We start from the raw sequence: 23,180 nt of genomic DNA on the forward strand, positions 1-23,180 counted from the left end.
TTTACACGCATTACGTCGGAATTACATGCATGCCATCGGAAACAGAGGTCCGGAGCCGGAAAGTAAATTTCGTACTACCACTGTTCCACCGAGGGAAAAGAAAGCAGTTCTCGCACTGTTCCTGTTCGCGAGCTGCCGCCGCCCCACACACAAACACAAACACAAACGGAGTCACACGCACATTCCTTTCCTTTGCTCCCCCACAAAACCCTCCCACAAATCTCTCTCCCTCCCTCCCCTCCCCTCCCACCTCCCTCCGCTTCTCTCTCCTCCTTTCCCCCTCCTCTCTCCCTCCTCTCTGCTCACCCCTCCCCGCCTCGGGATTCGCGTCCGTCCCTTTCTCGCGTTCGTTCGTGCGGGGGCAGGAAACCAGGGAAAGGGCGGCGGCGAGGAGCGGCGGCGGCGGCAGGAGGAAGAGGGGAGGCGATGGCGGCGGCTAGGGTTTCGATCCCGGCGGCGGTGCGGCGGACGATCCAGAACATCAAGGAGATCGCGGGGAACCACACCGACGAGGAGGTCTACGCCGCGCTCCGCGAATGCGACATGGATCCCAACGAGACCGCGCAGAAGCTCCTCCACCAAGGTATCCCCACTCCCCCCATCTCGGCCCCCTTCGATTCGATTCCGCGTGGAGCAGGCAGCCTCTCTCATCTCGCGCGGCGTTGGCGCGCTAGGTCTTGGCAGCGAGAAATGAGGGTTTCTCTCTCGTAGGTGAACGCAGGACGCGCGATGCCTAGTACGCCTCTGACGGCGCCCGATTTGATGCGAGCCTGGTTGGTTCTGTGTCCTAGGGTTTGTGCCGTTTCCTCTCGTTGTTTGAGGTTTCGTGATTGCTGTGCCCGAGATCCTGATTTAGAGTACAACAACCAATCAAGAGTAGTAGAGCTTGGTGAAATCATGTTTTAGTTTTTTCTCTCCTGTTCGATTCGGCTAGCTAGTTCTGCAGGGTTGCAATATCTTTGGGGGAAAAGCCGAGTAGTTGATACTACGTCATGTATTGATTTTATTAGTGGAAACATGGTATCCTGTTTTGAAGGATGGCAGTACTAGTGTGTTTGTGGGTGCTTCCTGGATCTTCCAATCGTGTGTGTGGTGGTGGTGGAAGGGGGGGGGGGGTGCTGTTTGGGTGCGGCTCCTTAAGAGCAGTTTGTGGCTTGCCTTAATTTGTCGGGAAGCAAAGCGTAGAAGGAACTCAAAGTAAATATTTGATTCAAGCAAAGCAAATTAAACTTGGATACATAAGCATTTGTACCAAAATAAGATATGTATGAAACAGTGTAACACACAAGACATCGTTCTCTATGTTCAGTTTCACCTACAAGTTACAAATATCATTTGAATTTTCGTGCTGAAAATGGATTTAGAAAAAGGTTAAAAGAAACTGCTAAGCAATAATTATGGGGTCTTACTAGGCAGAATGCCTCAAGGGGCAAGGCTGGGAACCTCGTTAGAAACTCGTGTCATACGAGGTCAAATGCATAGAGTGGCAAGGCTGGTGACATGGGACAATATCTTTTGACCTGAAAGTTGGATTAATTAACCTCCGGTTGCCACAAAGGTTACTGTATGTCTGAGGCCTTTGAGTTGAATCATAGATGTTTCTGCTAGTTAACGAGGCTGCCTCTGGTTGCACAACTATGCATGTCTGCTGCTTACTGTTCTTTTATAATCGCTTTTGTATATTAGGGCCATTTGAAATTGCCTTTCTACATTAATTGTCACTTTTGTATAAGTTTATGGGTCCGGCTGCACACAGCCAGCCAATAAAAGCTAGCCCTTTGTCTGTGCTTCATTTTTATTGTGAAAGTCTGAGCAAAGGCTAATCAAATAGGGATACGTCTTCTGTTTCATTTCCTTTGTTATTGTATGAAAGGGGTGTGTGTGTGTTTGTGCTTCTTGATTATGTTGGTTTAGGTCTTTAGGATTACAGCTAGTATTGTGTACACTCCAGCTAATTGGGGAACTCTTTAAATGCTGGAGTTTAACCAAGGGAGATGGTTTTGAAGATTCCCGATATCAATTGTGATTCATGTTCAAGATGGATATGTTGGACTTGTGGTAGCATGAACTTTTGTTTGAGACCTTGTTGAATGGAGTTAGCTTCAACTTAACTTCTATGTAAACTGCAAAAGTTTAAGTCTAGTATTTTTGCTTCTAGAAAAAGCGTGTGTTCTTATATGTGCAAAGTAGACCATTCTAATATCTTACTCGCTGGAGAGTGGATATCATGTTGAGTTAAAGTACTCCCTCCGTAAAGAAATATAAGAGCGTTTAGATCACTAAAGTAGTGATCTAAACACTCTTATATTATTTTACAGAGGGAGTAACATATTATTTTGGTTATTCAGCCTGTGATTGATCAATAGGATGAATGTGAGAATGTCTCGTAACTTCACTTTCTCCCAATCCTAGTTAGTGGAGTTTCAACCTCACTCTATGTTTAGAACTGCCAGAGATTAAACTCAAAGCTTTTTTTCGCTGTGAGAAAAGCTTATGTTCTTGTATGTAGAGAACGGACCACTCTTATATCTTATTCTCTGGAGATATGTTGAGGTAAACGGAAGTAATGGCTTGTTTGAGGTATCCCTTTCTTGCTTCGCTGCATGTCATATCACCAGTGTGTATTTATTATTGCACATTTGATGCTAGATCTTTTGGTATAATTGTACCTTAACAAGATCTCTTATTATTTCAGATACCTTCCATGAGGTGAAAAGAAAGCGTGACAAGAAAAAGGAGGTAAGAGGACCCCTATTTTGACGCTGATATTGTTACCGTGCAATACTTTCCCACATCTTTATCTGGTCTTTAATCTGTTTGCACAATCAAGCTTTCATCATTAGTTGATATGTCATTGCAAGATAGTGATGATAAAAATAGTTTTGGATAAGTATTGTTGTGGCATAAGCTAACATGGGGCGTTTGGCTCATTTCATCGGTGATACTCCCTCCGTTCCAAATTAATCGAAGTTCTAGCTTTGTCCTAAGTCAAACTTGTTTAACTTTGACCAAGTCAACTGTATTGGTTTATAACAGTTACTAAGATGGGCATAAGATGTCATATAACATATTGACATAGTTACTATATGCGTACCCTTTTCTTTTGCGAAGGTTAACATATCCTTTTCTTTATCTTACAGAGCAACAAAGAATCTGTTGACCCCCGATGGAGACCTGGGACACAGGGGCGAGGTGGAAAAGGTGGCCGTGGGAACTATTCTTCACGCCAATTAAGCAACTGTAGTGGTAAGCTTGCATTACTCTGGAGAATGAAGTGCCGTAGCAAGTACAGAGATGTGGCATTCAGTTTTTGATTATGTCCAGTCTGATAATGTAGGGATGTGGCATTAACTATTTTTCTTAGAAGTCTGCCTTTATAATCTTGAAACATATGGGTAGTTAGATGAAGTTACAATTGGTGGGAATGACGACATGTAATCGATGTTACATGATCGCTATTGCCGTTCCATTTTGTCAGTGCAATGTGAATATGCATTTTAGAAGGGGAGCCTTGGCGCAGCGGTAAAGCTGTTGCCTTGTGACCATGAGGTCACAGGTTCGAGTCCTGGAAACAGCCTCTTGCAGAAATGTAGGGAAAGGCTGCGTACTATAGACCCAAAGTGGTCGGACCCTTCGCTGGACCCTGCGCAAGCGGGAGCTACATGCACCGGTCACAGGTTCGAGTCCTGGAAACAGCCTCTTGCAGAAATGTAGGGAAGGCTGCGTACTATAGACCCATAGTGGTCGGACCCTTCCCTGGACCCTGCGCAAGCGGGAGCTACGTGCACCGGGCTGCCCTTTAATGTGAATATGCATTTTACAGTTAGTAGGGTTACATATTCATACACGATGTACCCATCTATCTTCCTGTATCCATTTCAAAGTATCCCAGAAGTGAAAACTAATTTATAATAAGCAATCCTTTACATAATAGTCAAATTTCCTGTTATTGTAGATGGCACCGGGAGAAATGCTCCTGCTGGAAAGGAAAATGACCTGAATCCGAGTATGGATAAATGTACTAGCCCTTCACCTGTCAATCCAAGCACAGAAACGAAGCTATCAACTTCCATTTTAAGGTATTTATGTTGGAAAGGAACACCATTGAACATTTACTGTTCACCAAGTTCTGTCTTTTTGTTTGCCCTGTATATTGTATTATTGTTTAGTTATCTTATTGGTGCTCTGTGCTTTTCTTAGTGTGGTCAATTAATATTCTGAAATTGATGACAATAAATACATGTTTGGCAGAAGTGTGCTTCTTTTCATTTTCTTCTTCGAAATGATATGTTGGTTCTCGGAGGATTCATTAGTCTTACTATAATACCCTTTCAAATGTAGTGCCAGTGTGCCACTGCATTTTAGAACAGGCTGTGTGGTTAGATGTTGCAACTTTGTATCTTGATCATTTTTCTAAGGTTTCTTGGATCACCTTGTATGTAGAGAAGCGTAGGACTTTTATATTGTACTAGCAAATTTTGCCAAAAAGCATGATCATTTGCGAGTTTATACACAAGAAACAAGATAAGAATGACTAATATCAATCATAAATGCACATGTGTGCATTTTCCCTATTTTGAAATTTTACAAGTAGGCTTTACAAACGGAGCATGTGCACCTGAGTCCTGCTGCAGCTGTTTAGAAACGCAACTGACTTTTTAACAGTTCGTCAGGTGGCTTATCCAATGGTCCATCACAACCTCTTGCTCCCGTGGCGAAACATTCTCAGCCTACTTGTCACTTGCCACCTTCAGATTCAAAAGGACTGGCGGGCGTTAAAGGTACCCCAGAAGAGGTTGTCTTGGATTTAGTTTCACATGTAAACAACTCATCAATTCAGGCGCTAGGAGTGGGTACTTCTGTTTCAGACCCACTGCTCACGCCGGCCATTCAACCCCACAGTCATGGTGGTGAGATCGTTGCCAACAAACATGCTGTCAGAAGTCAGCGGTCAGCAGGTGAATATAAGGTGGTTTCCGATGATGCATCAGCACTTCCGAAAGGTACATGTATATATGCAGACACTTTCTCCAGTTGGAACCAGTAACCCGTAGTTTGGTTATCTTTTGTTATGTTATTAACACATTTTCATGTGTCTAGACACCCCCCAGTCTTCTGGTTCATCTTCTACTGTGCCGCCATCTGGTAGCAGGCCATCTTCTAGCTACAGTAGTCGCTCACAGCAGCCAAGTGGCTTGCAGAAAGGTACTTTAGAACTCCAATATATGAGCATTCCTCTGCATTTCTTATTGCAGAACAGCATGCATCTATTGCAAGTTTTGCAACCAGTTCTATAAGTCGTGGTTAGTATCACTATTACTGTTTTAACTTCAGATGCCATACCATAGAGCACATGCAGTTATTGAATCACTGTTATGGTGGAAATAGCAGTTGCTGCATATAATTAGATTATTTATTGGACATGTAATTAGGCTTTCATGCCAATATCATTCTGGGATCTGTGTTGGTATATGGCTTGAGTACTTGTTGTCTTGACTCAAAACTCCTGTAACTATTGTGCTTCTCCGTTGATGAAAAGATGTGAAAATGTCTTTTGCATGTTCTCTTAAGAAGACCCAGTATAAGGATCAGTGAAAATAATACGAAGCCATCTGAACTATCATAATTATCTCCTAAACCTTTTTCCTTCAATAGACACTGTTGTTTGTAATAGTACACTACTCCCTCCGTTCCGAATTACTTGTCGCAGGTATGGATGTATCTAGATGTATTTTAGTTCTAGATACATCCATTTCTGTGACGAGTAATTTGGAACGGAGGGAGTATATTTGATTTAATATTTTGTTGCTAGAAAAGGAGGTTTTAAAGAAATATTTTTGACACCATTGGCAACTGTGCATGCTCCCAGTTGCTGGTTCTTATCGTAGTTTTGTAAGCTTATCTAAGCAAGTGGTTGAAGTTTAAGAAACCCAGGAACAAACACTCTTCTTGTGCCTCCTGTTTCACATGTGGAGGTCTGGATTTGATTATCTGGCTCCTTGTTTCTTCTCTCATGCAAGGAGAGGTGGAAATCTGCTAGACTGGGCTTTTGTGTCCAGGAAGGCGCGACTTATATATGGATCTCTGATTAGATCTAAACTGAAACCTACTGAAATAAACTTAGTGTCATAATAAAGAACTTCTACTTGGACCAGTAAAGTAGCTGGACCGGTTTTACTAATAATAGTTTTTATGCCTTGTTCATATGCACATGAAAAGCTGTCATTGTTCCTTGCTAACTGTTGAGTGAGCCAGGATGCGATTGTGATATTGATAAGTTGTTCTCTAATTGATGCATGATTAAATTCTTTTTAGTTGATTTGCGTAATTCATTCTACCGTGAAAGTGATGGCATCTTTCTGCAAATAACAACATTCAACGATTAATCCTGATCACTTAACGTAATTCTTCGTTTCACGCCAACACTCATTTCTTCTATGTTTGCTTTATACCATGCACTTACAGATTCTTTATAGCTGACAGCTACCTTTCAGACAAATAACAAAGCTTATTAGTTTTTTTGTAGTTCTTACAATGTTTGTAGGTCATTGTTCTATATTAACTGTCATTTATTATTGAAAATCTTTCCTTTGTGTTACTAATCATAATACAAACTTTGTTATCTAGCTGTTCCAAATAAAGAGTGGAAGCCAAAACCAACGAACAAACCCACCCAAGCTGAAAATGTTGCCCGTGATGATGTAGCTGTTACTGTGGAGGTTGTTCCACAGTCAGTTCCTGCACCAACTTCCATTAATAAGGAAGATATCTCTTCGGGATTGGACAAAAGACTCGGTGATATGCAGTTATTCGACAAGCAGCATGTCATTATTCCGGATCATCTTCAGGTCACAGAGTCAGAAAAATACGGACTCAGTTTTGGCAGTTTTGGCACCAGTTTTGAACAAGCTCCGAGCATTCCAAATGACCATGGGAGTGAGAAGAGCTCTATACTGCCTGAATATGAATCATCACAAGATCTGGAGGAAGCTGCGGAAGAACCTGCCTCTAGGTTTGTATTTTAGTTCCGGTCTTTCATCTCATGCAATGTCAGGTTTAGTAAACCAGACGCTTATGCTTAGTAAACCAGATGCCATGCTTTCCATACTTAATGATGGATTTTTTTAGAGTGTGTGTGGATAGTAAATGTTTGATCTTAGCAGCAATCTCCTCATTTTTGGTACATAGAATCCTTCCTGATGGTAAAGATATGGACCCAGTGGCAGAAAATTGCTTGCTTATGCTTCGAGGAGTTTCCATTAGATTCAGTCAATTGATGCTTGTTATGGTTCTATATCTAAATTGTTAACTTCATTTCAGTAGTGTTAGGATTTTGCTAGCATATTTTATCCACATTTTAGTTAGTTCTGCGCTTCATTCTTGCCAACCCATACCTTGATATTGTTGTGTGTGAATTGCAATTTGTCAATCCAGATGCCTGGGGGAAATTACTGTGGAGTAGCGACCCCCCAAAAGTCCTTTGAACAAAATGGGGCCTTTCAGTACAAATTTGCTTCCGAGAGGTCATGGAGCTTTCTTGCAGTACAAATTCTCTGCATGTTGGGCTTGCCATTTTCCCCAATATTTTCTTGTAGCTTTCTTGCAGTACATATATCTCAGCATATAACAATAGCTATCGTGGTCCTAAACCAATATTAGTTTTTCACCATTTGTGTTTCTTGTGATTGAAGTCATTTTCTGCGTCTGAACTGACATTTTTGTCATCAGTTTCCGTGTGCTGTCAGGAAGTTTAGTACCTTTCAGTTTCCATGTACTTAATAGTTGTTTGGTAACTTAATTCATCAGTCCTTAATAGTTGTTTGGTAACTGAATTGCAGTCATCAGAGTGCATCCTTCACTGTTGAAGCGGCAGCTGAATCTGGTCAGCAGCAGCTGACTGCTGAAATGACTGATAATATCTCACCTCAAGAGGCGGATAATTTGTCCAGTACTCCTAAAACTGCAGAGTTCGATGAATCGAAGGACACAGCAGCTTCACACATGCCCCAAGATTCTGTCCAAAATGCGTACTCAACATTTGCAGTTCCACCACAATCGCAAGGGAACCAGATTCCATTACTAGAGACATCTGAATATCAGGCACGTGCTGCACTTATTTGACCTATGCTTGTGTTCATATATTTTCCATTCATATGAAAGTGGTATGATGCATCATGCATGACTGCAAAGTCACTTTCATCCCACAAGATTAATTTTTATTTTCTTTGTTTGAAGTTGCATGTTGCATCATCACTTTACATTGCTCTACTTTACTAGAAATATTATTCCCTAGCAAACAGTAGGCTTTCTAGCTGGCCTACATTCTTAACCTTAGTGCACTTGTTTACAAGCCAATTGTTCTGTCCCAATGGGCTGATCCGATTGTTGTTGGCCTTGGCCAAACTTCTATTTTCGTGGTGTGCTTCCCAACATGAGGTGCTTCAGAGTAGACTACCCTTTCTAACCTGCCACTCCATACTATCCTGTCTCCTTTCTAATTGCTCTAATTTTGAAGTATAACGCTGTTTTGATATAATACTGCCAAATTGCGCATACAGGTGCAACAACCAAACGATTTTTCAGCGAATTATTATACACAAATTTACCGGCCAATGGCTGATGCCGATGGCCATATCTCACCATTTACTGCTCCTGGAGCTGCGATCAAGTCTGGGAACATGCCAGTTCTGCCTTCTCAAACTGGCCAGACTCCAGAGGTTTGCATCTAGACCTTTCTACATATTCAATTGTTCTGTTGCATCTCAGTTGCTGAGCCTGTTGAAACCTTTGCCAATCAATGCTAATTAATCTATGTATTTGATTTAATATATTTTGTGTTCAGTGCATCACCATGTCTTTCATCCATTTCCTTGATTGCTTTTCATCCTCAATAGTTAGATAGGTCAAATATTGATGTTGTTTCTCTATGGCGTCAAAATTTCAAACACGAACCTCAACCTGCAGATTTCAGTTTGTTTTTAACAGCTGAACCCAGTAAATAATTTCCAGTATTTCCTTGTCAGCTTTTTTATGTTTCCTCTAAACATCTACAGTTTCCTTTTTCAGTATATCCTTTTGACTGTTCTCTTTTAACTACCACAGGAACTCAACTCAGTGATGCTGTCTTCGTCTGGACCCACTCCACTTGCCACTCTAACTCCTGGAGCTGTTCCAAGTTCTATTTCTATTCCGCAACAACCTCTTCCTATGTTCCGTCAGCCTGTGGGTGTACATGTACCCCATTATCAACCTAGCTTTATCCCATACAATCAGTATATCTCTCCTTTCTATGTTCCACCACATGCCCTTCACCATTTCATGGGCAATGCTGCGTTTCCTCAAGCTCCTTCACCTGGAAGCATGTATCCACCTGTAAGTTCAGCTGTTGCACCTCCAGTCAAATACTCAGCCACAGCATACAAACCTGGTGCCAACACTGGAAGCCAGACATATGCTGTAACGCCTGGTGCCTATGGAACATATGGTTCTAATCCATCAGTCTATACAAATAACAATGTGGTGCCAAGCGGAACTTCGGCAGAGAACGGTGATGTCAGTGGATCACAGTTCAAAGAAAATAACATATATATTGCCGGACAGCAGGTAAACGTTTATGCATGTCTGTGAAATCGCACTTAACTTTCTTTATAATATCTCAATTCTTGGAATTTCCTTGCCATTGACGAGTAGAAGATATAAGATCTGTTTTGGGATTATTTTAGTTAGTACCTGCTTGGAGATGTAGTATATGGAAACTTCATGTGTGGTTATTCGCATATTGGGCTGCTAAGAGCAATTCTGCTGTTAATGTTTGCCCTTTTAATGGCTTCACTTCCTAAATTTATGGCTTATTAGCTTGAATTGTGATGCAGTTGCACAATAACTAAGTTCCTTGCAAATACTTGCTAGTACTACTGTAAAACCAGGATAAAGTTCATAAACATATGCAGTAGGCATTTTGTCTTCTTAGTGTTACTTAGCAAATACACTTGTTTCTCACTGCTTGGTACATCTTGACAGAGTGAAGGCTCCACTGTCTGGATTCCTGCACCCGGACGGGACCTATCTGCTCTCCAATCTAGCTCCTTCTATGGCCTGCCTCCACAGGGGCAGCACCTGGCATTTGCCCCTGCCCAAGCTGGTCATGGTGCCTACGGAGGGATGTACCACCCAGCACAGACTCTTGCTGGAGCTGCCGTTCATCCTCTTCTCCAGCCATCACAGACAATTGCTGGAGCTGTTGAAATGGTTGGGCCGCCTGCCAATGGTTATCAGCAGCCGCAACATGCTCAGATGAACTGGGCTAACTATTGACCACAGGCAGTATATTCTTGCGAGTAGCCACCATAGGATGAACAAAGAGAGCAGTCATTTGTTGGATACCTCAAAGTGTTGGTAAAGGAAGTTTTCCAGAGTTTTCAGCATAGGGGGTGCCTGATCAAGAGTGTATATATCATCAAGCATGGGTGATTTGCAGGGAAGGGTTGCAGATTCCCAGATGGTCTAAGTGTTCGTTCATCACTGGTTTGATTTGTAGCAGGAACTGACCATTATGTTAGACAACGAGGGTCTACGCAGGTACCCGTTCTTTTGCCTCGCACCCCCACATCATTTTAAGTTTTGCTGCAAAAAAAGTTCCAAGCTTCGTCTCTCTTGAGGTAATAGATGCTCTGGACTTCGGAGTCATGGTATGGAAGTGAGCTAGGGGGATTTTCATTCTTTCCGCTGCTTTACATGTAAAGTAGTAAATTTTGGTGCTACGAGGACATGTCTGTACTGTTTGTACTTGGGTGTAATATGAACAGTAGTATAAACCAATCCCGAAGTTGCAGCAAAGCTTTATTTCTTTTGCGTTTTCTGATATTCGGTTTAGTAATAATATTCTGACGTACGTACTAACGAGGTTTTGTCGGTTGATGTGCTGCATGGTCCTCCAATCGGACAGGAAGATTGTCAGTGAAAAATTCGTGTTAACATGAAATCAGGATCAGTAACACATGCTCCGTTGAAATGATGAAATTAGTTTTGAGCAAAATGTACTTGCTCAATGCTAGGTTTTTGTGATGCACACAGTTATGTTAGGGTTTTTTATTATCATATCTGCCACTTAGTGCCATACTAAATTTTGGCACTAGAAGTTTCAAGTACTTTGAAAATGCCATCCCTCTGTTAAGCGTGAGTCAGCACCTTTATCGTTTGGTCAAAGACCATTGACTGGGGTATTTTGGTGATTTCACTCCCATCAATGGGCTTTGAGCGTTAGTTACCATACGATACGATGGGAAGTTGCGTTTTTGAGCACCCATTTAATGAAAGGATGGCATTTTTGAGTTTTTTCAAACTTGTAGTGGCAAAATGAAGTAGTGCTACAGAACTAACGGCAAAATAGATAAACACCCTCGTGTCAATAAATAATTTTGGTCATGGGCTGTATTAAATTCTCATGAAAAGGCATAGCGATATGGATGTGAGCTAGAACAATTCTTTTTTAGGTAGAATCAGAATAATTCTTTACTCGCTTCACAAGAATTAAGCAGAGCATTTCAAATTTCATATTTCGAAGAGAGTTCACCCAAGGTGAGTGCTGTGTCAAGTTCAAAATATAGAGGTAAGAGCATTTCCAACCATTGGCCCCCCAGGAGGTGCCTAAAATCGCCAATTGGGGGCGCACCGGCGCTAAACCGTGTGCTGAGGGCGTGATGCCCCCCAGTCGCGGCGCCCACGTTTTTTTTGAAAACTTAAATTTTGTCACAAACACGGCGCAAATTAAATCAAACTTCGGCGAGTTCGTTTATATTTAAAATATTTTACAAAAAAGAAAAAAACGCTACTAGTCTGCTCCTCGTCGTCTCCCTCGCCGCTCCTCGTCACCTGCCGCCCTTGTAGTTCTACATGCCGAGGAGGCGGTAGAACCGCGTGTAGTCGTCGCCTCCGCCGCGGTCGCCGTCCCTGCTGCAACCCTCCCCCGGTTGGCGCGGCAGGTTGGACGGTCCGGGGGCGTCCTCGTCGTCGTTGTCGAGGACCACGATGTCGTGCTCGTCCTCGCGCCCACGTTTGCGGGCGGCTATCTCCTCCAGGGCCCGGCGCTGCTAGACCATCTCGTCGCGGAGGTAGTCGTCGCGCGCCCATCGTAGGGCATTGTCATCGGAGAAGCCGCGTCGGGCTATCTCCTCGTACTCCGGGGGTAGGCCGGGCTCCGGCTTGGGCGCGACGAGGACGAGGCGGCCAGAGGCGGGGGTGGAGTCGCCGATGCGGACGCCGGCTGACACGCGTGTCCTGGGACTCCGGCTTGACGGGGCGGAGGCAGGGGGAGCCGGCCGACCGACCGGACGAGGAGGAGTACGCCCCGGGGTCCATGCGCCTCGGCGTCCACGAGCTCCCACGGCGGCGAGAGAAGGACGGGGGGTCGGGGTACTCCAGCCTCGGCGTGTTGCCGCCCTCGATATACTCGAGGACGGCCTCCAGCGTGCGGCCGGGCACGCCCCACCATCGGCGCCGCCCCTCGGAGTTGAGCCTGCCGGAGGGTACGACGCCGTTGGTGGCCTCAAGCTGCTCGGCGTGGCGGCGCCGGAAGTATGGCTCACAGAGCGGGCTGTCTGGGACGTAGCGTGGCACGTTCCTCGCCGCCCGCGGTAGGGAGGCGCGGATACGCGCGATCTTCGCAGGATGCGCCGCCCTGGTGGGTGGTGGTGGCACCGGACCCCACCGGCGCTGATTCTCCACGCCCCGGGCACCCGCATGTCCGGCGGGACCGGGTACTCGGCCTCGAAGAGGAGCCGAGTTTCGTCCTCGTGAAGGTGGCGGTGGCCGAAACCGTTCGCCGCCGCGCCGTCGCCTGGGAAGCGCTCGGCCATTCTTTGAATTGGAGACGGCGAGAGGAGAGGGAGGAAGGAGGAGAAAGGGCTCGTCAGCGGTGGAGACTCTGTGCGTGCCACCGGCGCGCTGGGGTCGGCTTTATATAGGCGGAAGCGCCGTGCGTACGCGTGGCCGCCGCGTTACGCGTGGCATGCGAGGGGACGCGCGTCGTCTCGTCTTCACACCGCCGCCCGTGAGGCATTAATGGCGGAGGCGGCAGCACGCGACAACTTTGGCATTGATTCGCCGCGGAAAACGAGGCGATGAGGACGACGACGCGGCGAGAAGCGAGACAAGTCGCTGGCAAGAAGGGCCCACGGCTCTTTCGCGCCAAAAAAGATTCGCCCGACGCCCCGAGCGCCCCCAGCACGTCGGGTTCGGGTTGGGTCCGCCGGCGCCAATTTCGGCCCGAGCTAGCGAAAATTGGGCCCTTGAGAGCGCGACTGGGCCGATTTTTTACGCTGGCGGTCGAAAAGTCGTCTAGGGGGTCTTGTTGGGGGCACGGCTGAAGATGCTCTAAATGGTTTGGTCAACAGTACTGCAGCTCTAGGCTGCTTTTCCTTCCCAAAGCCTGATCCAAATGTACTCTGCTCTTTTTTTTTGAAAGACCAGGTTTAGCCGGCTTCATTAATTTAGAAGAAAGCAATGGGAAATACATGGAGGATCAAGTGATCATGGTTGAAAAAAGAACACGTAAAAAAAAAGAGAAAACTAGAGCTCACAAGGAGCGATCATGAAGGTGCTATCTCGCTGGATAGACCCCGAACGAGGGCTCTAGGCAGGCGGCACCGACGGCGCGCCGGTGCTTGCAATCCAGCCTGATGGCGCGGGTGACGTCATTGCGGCATGGTAGCTTTTCCCTGAAGACGCATGCGTTTCTCTCCTTCTACAAGTTTCAGGCGATCAAAAAGCATCGTTCTGAAGCCCTTTCGCGCTCCCGCTGGCGCGTGACGTATTATTTGCAGGCAGTGCTGCATTGTAGAGTGGAGCGGCGATTTGGCGGTGACCATTTCCTCGCAGCCGGCTCTGGCAAAGAAAACTGTCCAAATTTGACGGGAGAACGGCACTCCCAGAAGAGATGAACCGCCAACTCCAGGCTTCGGAGACAGAGGCTGCAAAAATATGAGGTAAAAGCACCCCAGGTACCCTAACTTGCACAACATGTGATATTTTAGTCCTAAACTTGTAAAAATCAACCCCACCATACCCCAACTTGCACTGCATGTGACGTTTTAGTCCCAGGCCAATGACAGAACGACATGTGGCAGCCAGGTGGCTGGCCCGGTCGTCGCACGCAGTTTTGCAAAACGCCCCCTGCCATTTTCTCTAATCAACCCGCAGTATAGCACACCTGTCCAGTCTGTCACGGCTCTCCTTCGACTGCACCCCGTCGGCCGCCATGGCGGCGGCGGCCACCGTGTGCTCGCCGCGCCCGTCCGCGGCGCTCCGGCCGCACCGGTCCGGCGACGTGGAGTGGGCGGCCATCCGCGCGCTCTCGGCCTCCTCCCCTGCGACCCCGCTCGGGCCCAGGGTCTCGTGGCGCTCTGTGCGCTCCGCCCCCTTGCAGGCCACCACGTTACAGATCTGCCGGCCGAGGTACACCTCAGACATGACCTGGTCCGTGCCGGCGGCGGCAGGAGCAACAGCTGCCCCCCGATGAGACTTCGGATGGGCCGCCGGAGCTGCCGCCCTCGAGGGAATCGAACATGGTGGAGTAGTAGTAGTGCTCGGTGAAGCGGTCCAGGAATGTGCCGGAGTTGTGGTTCCCCTCCTGCTCCACCACGGTGACGATCCTCGGCCGCACGGCGCGCACGGTGCCCAGGACCTTCTCCATGGCGCCGGGCTGGGCGAGCAGCCGGTGCATCTCGAAGACTGAGTTGACGGAGATTACCTCGGGCTCCTCGTTCGAGTCCTCCGGCTGCAGCATGAACGGCTCCAGGTCCGCCAGCGTGGCGGCGCCGAGGCCGCGGTACTGGAAGTCGACGCGGATGGTGTACGCGAACTGGGCGAGCTTCCAGCCCATCTGCTGCAAGGCGTCGGTCTCGTCCGGCTGCGGGGGGCCGACGCCGGTGAGGCGGAACGAGGGGGTGCCGCCGGGACGGAGGGCTAGGGCCTGGAGAAGGGCGGGCCACTGCATCCCCTGCTTGAAGGTGGTGGACCGGCGCGCCGTGGCCAAGAAGCACAAGCTGGAGCGGGCGGCCGCCGAGAAGCGCATCCTGCGGCTGCTCGACCACCCGTTCCTCCCCACGCTCTTCGCCGACTTCGACGCCGCCCCGCGCTTCTCCTGCGTTGTCGTGGAGTTCTGCCCCGGCGGCAACCTCCACTCCCTCCGCCACCGCATGCCCTCCCGCCACTTCCCGCTCTCCTCCGCCCGGTTCTACGCGGCCGAGGTGCTCCTGGCGCTCTAGTACCTGCACATGATGGGCATCGTCTACCGGCTACCGCGACCTCAAGCCAGCCGTCGCCGAGGAGGAGGAACAGGAGGAGCCGCGCAGCGCGTCCTGCTTCCCGATACGTTTCAAGCGGCGGAGGCATCGTCGCCGGTGCGCGGCGTGCCGGCGTCTCCCCTGCGGTTTGTGGCGGAGCCGGTGTCTGCGCGGTCGTGCTCATTCGTCGGCACGCACGAGTACGTGGCTCCGGAGGTGGCAGGCGGCGGCGCGCACGGCGCCGCCGTGGACTGGTAGGCCTACGGCGTGTTCCTCTACGAGCTCCTCCACGGCCGCACCCCGTTCGCCGGCGCCACTAGGACACGCTAGCTCTGCAACATCGTCCGTGCCGCTCACCTTCCCCTCCTCCTCCGTCACCGGCTGCCACGCCGACACCACCGCGGCGCGGGACCTCATCACGCGCCTGCTCACCAAGGACCCCGCCGCTCGCCTCGGGTCCCGCCACGGCGCCGCCGACGTGAACGCCCGCCCCTTCTTCAAGAACCTCAACTTCGCGCTCCTCCGGTCATTGCGTCCGCCCGTCGTCCCCAGCGCTCCGCTGCACCGGTCGCAGTCGTGCAAGATGCCGGCGTCGCGCAAGGCTGACACGAAGCGCTTCGACCTCTTCTGACCGGCCGGCCGACGTGTAGCCTCCCTGAGTCAACACCGGCGGCTGGATACAAACTCTCCTCCAGCCATCTCGTGGCGCCGGGCGCAACGTTAACCCCTTGATAATTACTACTACTCCTAGCTAGCCTACGGGACAATGCATGCAGTAGTATTAGCTGCCAGTGCACCGTTGTACAATCAACTGTTAATTACGCTTCTTAGTGCTGTTAATCTTCCATGTGTCAGTGCTTGTCTTGTGCTCTGACAGTTATCGAGGTTACACTTGTCAGCAACAGCTAAACCCTCGGCTTAATCACTCCATTTTCTACTTAAGGACGTGTGTGTGGTGCAGTGAATCATGTCGTGGCTTTGACACTGATTATTGATCAAGGAGTAACTGATTAGTTTTGTAGGTGGGTTAATGATGTGGTAGTGCCATCGAGAAAAGCATCACATGGGTGTTGGAGCTGTCTGGTTACAGATTTAATTCAGGTGTGCTATACTGCGGGTTGATTAGAGAAAATGACAGGGGGGATTTTGCAAAACTGCGTGCGAGACCGGGCCAGACACCTGGCTGCCACATGTCGTTCTGTCATTGGACTGGGACTAAAACATCACATGCAGTGCAAGTTGGGGTATGGTGGGGTTGATTTTTGTAAGTTTGGGACTAAAATGTCACATGTTATGCAAGTTAGGGTACCTGGGGTGCTTTTACCTCCAAAAATATCCATTTAGCCAGCCTCGCCTTTACAGCCGATCGTTACACGAGAGCCTGTTTCTGAACATGAGCTATGAGAACACCTTGGCAGATCTCGGTACTCCGCTCTTTTCGTCGGTACAGAAAAACACCTCCCTCCGTCCAAGCCTACTGCTCCTTCCTTGCAAAGCCAAACCATGGCCGGACCATCTCTCCCTACGCCACCGCCGGTGGAGGAGCCACAGACGGGGGCTGCAAAGTCGGGGACGACGGTCGATGCCCTCACCGTGGACATGCTCCGCGACATTCTCCGTCGCCTCTCCCTCGCCGACCTTCTCCGTGCCGCCCTCGCCTGCCACCGCTGGCGCCGCGTAGCCGCACGCTGCCTCCCCCGCACCGCTCCTCTCCTCGGCTACTTCTTCCACCCCACCGCCACCGGTTTGCCGCCGCCCATGCCCAAGTCATCCAAGGAAATTGACACCCCTGCCGTCTTCGCTCCCTTGGACGCCTCCGCCCCGAACCTCTCCCTCGACTTCGCTCCGGAGGCCTCCCGCTTCGTGCTCCACGACTGCCACCAAGGCCTCCTGCTTCTCGAACCGCTCGGGTCGCTCCCCAAGGGGATCCTCCCACGCTTCCTCGTCATCGACCCGGCCACCCGCCGCCGCCGTCGCGCGACACGGTGCCCGACGACCACCGCTGGCGCCGCTCCAGGTACTACGTCGGCTCCGCACTGCTTCCCGCGCGCACCCGAGCAAGCTCTGCTTCGAGGTCGTCTGCTTCGCCATCGACGACGGGCACCCGCGCGCCTGGGTCGCGTCCGTGGACGACGGCCGATGCAGCTGGCGCGCGCTCCCGCAGACCATGGAGGTAGAGGTCGGTTTTGACCCCTGGTGGTTCGAGCGACGCTGCGTGCACGCCGCCGGAAGCTCTACTGGCACATCTGCAACTCCTACCGCATGCTCGTGCTGGACCCTGCGACGCTGCACTTGTCCTACCTGCTGGCGCCAGCTGCACTGTCGGACGATTTCTGCACGTACCGCGTCGGGGAGACGCCGGAGGACGGACGGCTTTGCCTCCTGGCCGTGGAGAGTCGTTCAAGGCAGCTGCAGCTCTGGGTCCGCGAGGAGGCTAGGGGGAGCGACAACGGCTGGCAGCTTCTGGACAGGGAGATGCTCAACATGCGCGTGGTGTGGGATGCAGTGCCAGGCCTGCCCATGGACCTTGCCCACAGGGTCTACAGTGTGTGGCCCAGCGACATGGACGCGGGGCGTACCGGCAAGGTGTTCATCAAAACCGATCGAGCGCCTGCACACCAAACATGGCAAGGAGTACGGCCATCCGATCTACGCCTACTTCCTCGCGTGGCCGCCTGCGTTCCTCGCTCCAGAATACTGACTTCCCCGTGATTGGTAAAACCTCCTTCCCTCTTCAAGATACCACTCATCGACGTTGCTTGATCATATGCTTAATGCTGCCTTGAGTTGTTCCTTGCATGTGCATGTGATGATAGGTGCATTCCGACTAAGTTATTTTACCGGTGCTGGTATGTACGGGTGACCAATCCACCATCCATCACTTTTGTCAAGATCTGTGCATATCTTATACTCTATTTCCAGATATTAGATTAGACATAGCAATACATGTACTGGTGTCAGGTATTGTCAGCTTTACAGAAGAGAGAGAGTTAGAGTGGGGAGAACGGTGCATGCATGCATGCATTCTCTCAAGCCATACATATGGCATGCTTTTATTTTTCTCCTCATATTTTTAATGATTCATATCTTTTGAACCAAATGTCTATTATTGAATTTTTTATATATTTAAATTCATGGTGACAAGACCTTCAGAACAAGATCAATTTTGGATATGTTTGAAATATATTTTATTTTATGTATTTCAATCTTGTTTGAAATCACTTTCATAAACCATTAGATTGTTTCACTATGTCATAAAAGTTTTTTCTAGTGTTTCACTCATTTTCATAAACTGGAATATGGAACTCACAGAGACACGGATATATTTGATAGGAAAACATTTTTTCTAGCTTTTCCTAGTGTTTCGCTCATTTTTCACAATCTGGAATATGGAACACACAAAGTTTTTTCTAGTGTTTCGTTCATTTTCAATCATTTGAATAAACATATTTCACTCAATTTCAAAAGATGGATTTAGGCCCATTCGAGATGATGGATATCACTCATTCGACAATTTATTTCAAACATTTCAGATAACTGATTTCACTCATTGAATCAAACAACACATTTCACTCATTTGATACAACTGATTTGAGTCGTTCAATTGAAAGAAATACCTGTTTCAATAATTTGAAAAACTAATTTCACTCATTTGAAAATAAAAATATTCTTGTTTCGAGAAGCTGGTATATGTCAAAAAAATAAACTTAAATTATTTCATAGAACTAACTTCACTCATTTGATGTCACTTGTTTCAAATTACTCATTTCAATTATTTAAAAAAACCGATTTCACTCAATTGAAAAGAAAAAAAATCGCTCGCTTCATAAAACGGATTACGCTCATTTAAAAAATTATATTTCACTCATTTCAAAAACAATTTCACTCATTCAAACAATGATTTCATTCAATTCATAAAATTGTTTTCATTGAATTCAAAAAACATATTTCAGTTAATTGAAATAACCCATTTCATAAAACTGATTTCACTCATTACAAAATATATCTCAAAAACTAATTCCGCTTTGTATTTACGAAATATATTAAAATGTATTTCAATCATCTCAAAAGTTAGTTTCAAATGTTTGAAATATAAAATTTAACTTGAATAACTGAAATTTAAATGAAATGAAAAAACAATTTCATTCGCTTCATAAAATAGATTTCGCTCGTTTATAATTTTTTTTTGAAATAATCTGTCTCACATGTTTTGGTTTTGCTCAAATACTTATTTCGTGTATTTTACAAAACATGTTTCACTCATTTGAAATGTTGAAATTAAAAGATGTTTGAATGTATTCAAGATTGATCTTGTTCTGAAGGTCTGTGCATCAGGAGTTCAAATATATAAAAAGTTTCAAAAATCAAGTTGCAGTTTAAAATATATGAATGAATGAAATTGCCAAAGAGAAAATAAAGGACATGAATTAGTCTGACATGTGATACATCTTCAGTACGTGAGAACGAGGAGAGAGAATGGACCATGCATGCGTCAAGTATAACTATATTGCTGACATGGGCCCCTTTCATCTGACATTGATTTGACTATTAATAAAGATACAAAAGATAGACTCTCATTATACACATCTATACATTGTCTGTGGGCCTTCCTATAGCACGAATCACTTCGCATTTGAGTGGCAGATGGTTTGCCGGTAGGTACCGTATCCGGTAAAAAGAGGTTTGCGAGGTGCATTCGATTTAGTTTACGCTGCTGGCGTTGGTAGCACATATATATCCATTTGTTGTCGGATTTTGCAAAGTTGCCAGGATTTCTTATTGCAAGACAGGCCTCTGAAGCCACTGTGCTTAAAGTGGTAACAAATGTGAAGCAATCAATCCAAAATACATGTCTATTTTAGAATTTCTAGTCATGATTTCTTTCTCGATTCCGGTTTCGATATATGCTGGTGGTAGAAGGTCTAATGCATACATATACGTTCTTCCTCTACATGGATCATAGTCTCTAGCTACACTGCACGCATGTTCATTTCTATCCCGGTCTGTCATATTTCGCATACCAACGCTTTCGCAATTCAATGGAGTTTGTTGAACGAATTAAATATTGCTATTTGTTACAGCCGTTAACAACTACTAGAACGAATAGAGTAAACATTCCTACTTGTTCTGCTGGTCGCAGCCATTAATTAACCATTAGCTAAACTCTGCCTTAAAAAGGAGAGAGCCAGAAATAACCATAACGGCGTGTTTCCTAAAATTTGGTCATTTTTTTATTGAATGAGTAGTATTTGGTCACTTAGAAGAGCAAAGAAACCTTAATTATGTTCATCATCTCATTAGCACTTAAATAGTTTTTTTCCCGTGGAAGTACCTTATATTTTGAATTTTTCATTGCTTAAAATCATTAAATGCTGTCAGCAGTCCTTTGCTTTACTTGTACACTGGCCTAATGTTTGTGATCGCAGTTTGCTTGTACATAGACATGGCTTAATGTTCTGAATAGCAATCTACTGGTCAATAGTTTTTCATTTTAGCAAACAGCCCAATTGATACAATATTCTTCTCAGAATACTCAGCACTTTTCAGTTCAGCTGAAATTGTGCAAACTCTCAGAAAACTCTTTCAGAATTTTTGTTATTGGAAAAGTGAGTTCTCAGGCCTGTTTCAGTTTTTGTAACACCATCTATATATAAGCTTAAAATTTCCTTTTGCTTATCAGTTTAGCTTTTATGGCTTATATCTGCAATTTATGTGAATCAGGTTCCTGACTTCTGAGATCGGAATCAGCACAGTTTTTATTTGAAGTCAGTTGGAATCCTATCACCTCGGCTCACTAATGCCATGTGCACCTTCACGCAACGCGAGAGGAAGAAGCGCTCCTATTACCTTGTTTAATTAGACTATCTAAGCAATGTCAGCTCCTATATTTGTATTTTATCTAAGCATCATTTAGACTTGATATTCTCAAAACTGTTATCTAAGCATGCCAGTAATACTCATCGCACTTTTGATTCTTAACATTCTATTCTCCTGATTTGTTGAACTGCATGGTTGTGTACCGTGGACACAACCAGATTTAATTGTCTCCGTAGGGACTGGTTCAAGTCTTCAACCTAGGTAGTTTAGTTTCAAAAGTAAAATAAAAATGTTGTAGCTTAGTTTCAATACTGCTCTTGAGCGAATTTGTGTAGAACATGTAGCATTCATCATTCAGCAGAACATGTAGTTTAGTGCTACATATGCTCGCTGGACTGGAACCCGTGAGCTTGCGTTCGTCTGGAAATACGTAGGTAGTATGCGCCTGTGTCACCACGATTCCGTCAACCCTGCCGCGAGCCAACTTTGGCTCTGTTTGGATCCATGGATTAGAGTTAGTTTGGGTTAGTTTGGACTCAACTAACCCAAAAATATTCAAACAGAAGGGTTAGTTTGGGTTAGATGCATCTAACCCATTCAAAAAGTCTAACCCATTCAAGAGGTGCTTATTTGGGTTAGTTCTTTTTAGGACCATTAAAAAACACATTTTTCTCTCGCTTTTCCTGCAACAGATCCCTCCTCACTTCCTCGAAGCTTCTCCTCCTCTTCCTCCCTACCTCTCGCACTGTCCGTGAAGGCGTCTCGCCGTATCCGCGCTTCATCTAACCCTGCCATCCAAACACCTCTCTAGCTAGAGTTAGTTTAGAGTTAGTTCAGGGTTAGAATCTAACTCTAATCTCTAACTGAGTTAGAAAATCCAAACAGGGCCTTTGTTCGCCGGGAAACAGACCACGTAAAGCTATGCTCAATTAGTTGCGCAGTCTGGGGCAAGCCTTTTATACTTGCTTGGGAACCAAAGGGAGACAGTTTCCTATCTGGTGTAAGTTATGGCCTTTCAGTTTTCACTGTGCAAGCCAAAGCTGAGTAAAAGAAAAAAAAGAGCAAGGGTGTGTTGTCTACATACTGCAGGACCGGACTGTGGGCTGACCGAAGATAAAGATGGTGCCGGACAGAGCAGTTGAAGCTCTCTACCCATAGCGTTGCTTTACATTGTACAGACTACAGACGCTTTCTGTTGTTGGTCAGCAATGCAGTTTCCAGTTCGATGAAAGTCTAATTTACCTTGCCAAAGCTGAGGAAAAAGTAAGGATTCTTGTCCCCATGCTGCAGAATTGGACAACAGGCAGAACTGTGTTCGCGGCTAAATTTCGTGTTTAACCCTTTATCAAGAAGTACTTTAGTTTGAAAAAAATTTAGGATCTGACCCTTTCCTACCGCTAGGGGGTATAGCGGTAGGGTATAGCAGCCTACCACCAAGGCCCCTGACGGTAACAAACTTGACCACGTCAGCACAACACATCCCTACCGCCACAGAGGATGGCGGTAGCATGCGTAACCCTACCATCAAGGTGCCCGGTGGTAGGTGCACACACGCATTGTGTCTGAAACTTATTTTTTTTTGCGATAGGACGTGCAACCCTACGGCCAGGTACCTCGGCGGTAGGCTGTTATACCCTACCGCCATGCCCCTTGGTGGTAGGAAAAGGGTCAGATCCCGAATTTTTTACAAACTAGGGTCAAATCCCGAACGACTTCTCCAAAAGAGTCAAAACACAAAATTTTGCCTGTGTTCACAAGGGTGATCCCTCGTTCTTGTCCTTGGCCAGTCAGATGATTACTCGTGGCCCTACAAAGGTGGGCCCATGCAACACAAGTAAATGAGTCAAAAGCACCCAAGCCCTAGAACAATTTGAAAATGTCCACCACGCCGTTCTAAAACTTGTGGCAGATGTGACAATTTGGTCCTGAGCGAAAGAGAGAGCCAAGTGGCGTCTAGGTGGATGACCCCGTCGTTGACTGAACTTTATTGTTTCAAATGCAAGATGAAGAATTCGAAAAGTAACACAAATTCCGTCTCAAGCTCAAATTCCTCTAGTGAAAATAATTGTTTCAAATGCAAGA

At 46.6% G+C, this 23,180-nt stretch overlaps 1 protein-coding gene and 2 pseudogenes across 2 annotated transcripts; all 3 read left to right on the forward strand.

Annotated features, from left to right (window-relative positions):
- Positions 1–207: 207 nt before the first annotated feature.
- Positions 208–10,836, forward strand: LOC123103378 (GBF-interacting protein 1-like). Of its 2 annotated transcripts, XM_044524935.1 has the most exons (12): positions 208–583; positions 2,696–2,739; positions 3,141–3,246; positions 3,956–4,079; positions 4,666–4,781; positions 4,869–5,003; positions 5,101–5,205; positions 6,628–7,012; positions 7,839–8,100; positions 8,559–8,717; positions 9,103–9,603; positions 10,021–10,836. In XM_044524935.1, exons 1-12 carry the CDS (start codon positions 427–429, stop codon positions 10,312–10,314), a joined length of 2,388 nt encoding a protein of 795 aa, XP_044380870.1. In that variant the 5' UTR covers positions 208–426; the 3' UTR covers positions 10,315–10,836. The 2 variants fall into 2 exon arrangements, with proteins under 2 accessions (XP_044380870.1, XP_044380869.1); XM_044524934.1 differs by having other exon boundaries at positions 4,666–5,003.
- Positions 10,837–14,201: 3,365 nt separating this feature from the next.
- Positions 14,202–16,203, forward strand: LOC123103379 (protein kinase PINOID-like; annotated as a pseudogene).
- Positions 16,204–16,630: 427 nt separating this feature from the next.
- On the forward strand, positions 16,631–18,197 carry LOC123106924 (uncharacterized; annotated as a pseudogene).
- Positions 18,198–23,180: the final 4,983 nt, after the last annotated feature.

The sequence above is a fragment of the Triticum aestivum genome, chromosome 5A (genome assembly GCF_018294505.1).
Source record: "Triticum aestivum cultivar Chinese Spring chromosome 5A, IWGSC CS RefSeq v2.1, whole genome shotgun sequence".
NCBI classification, from domain to species: Eukaryota; Viridiplantae; Streptophyta; class Magnoliopsida; order Poales; family Poaceae; genus Triticum; species Triticum aestivum.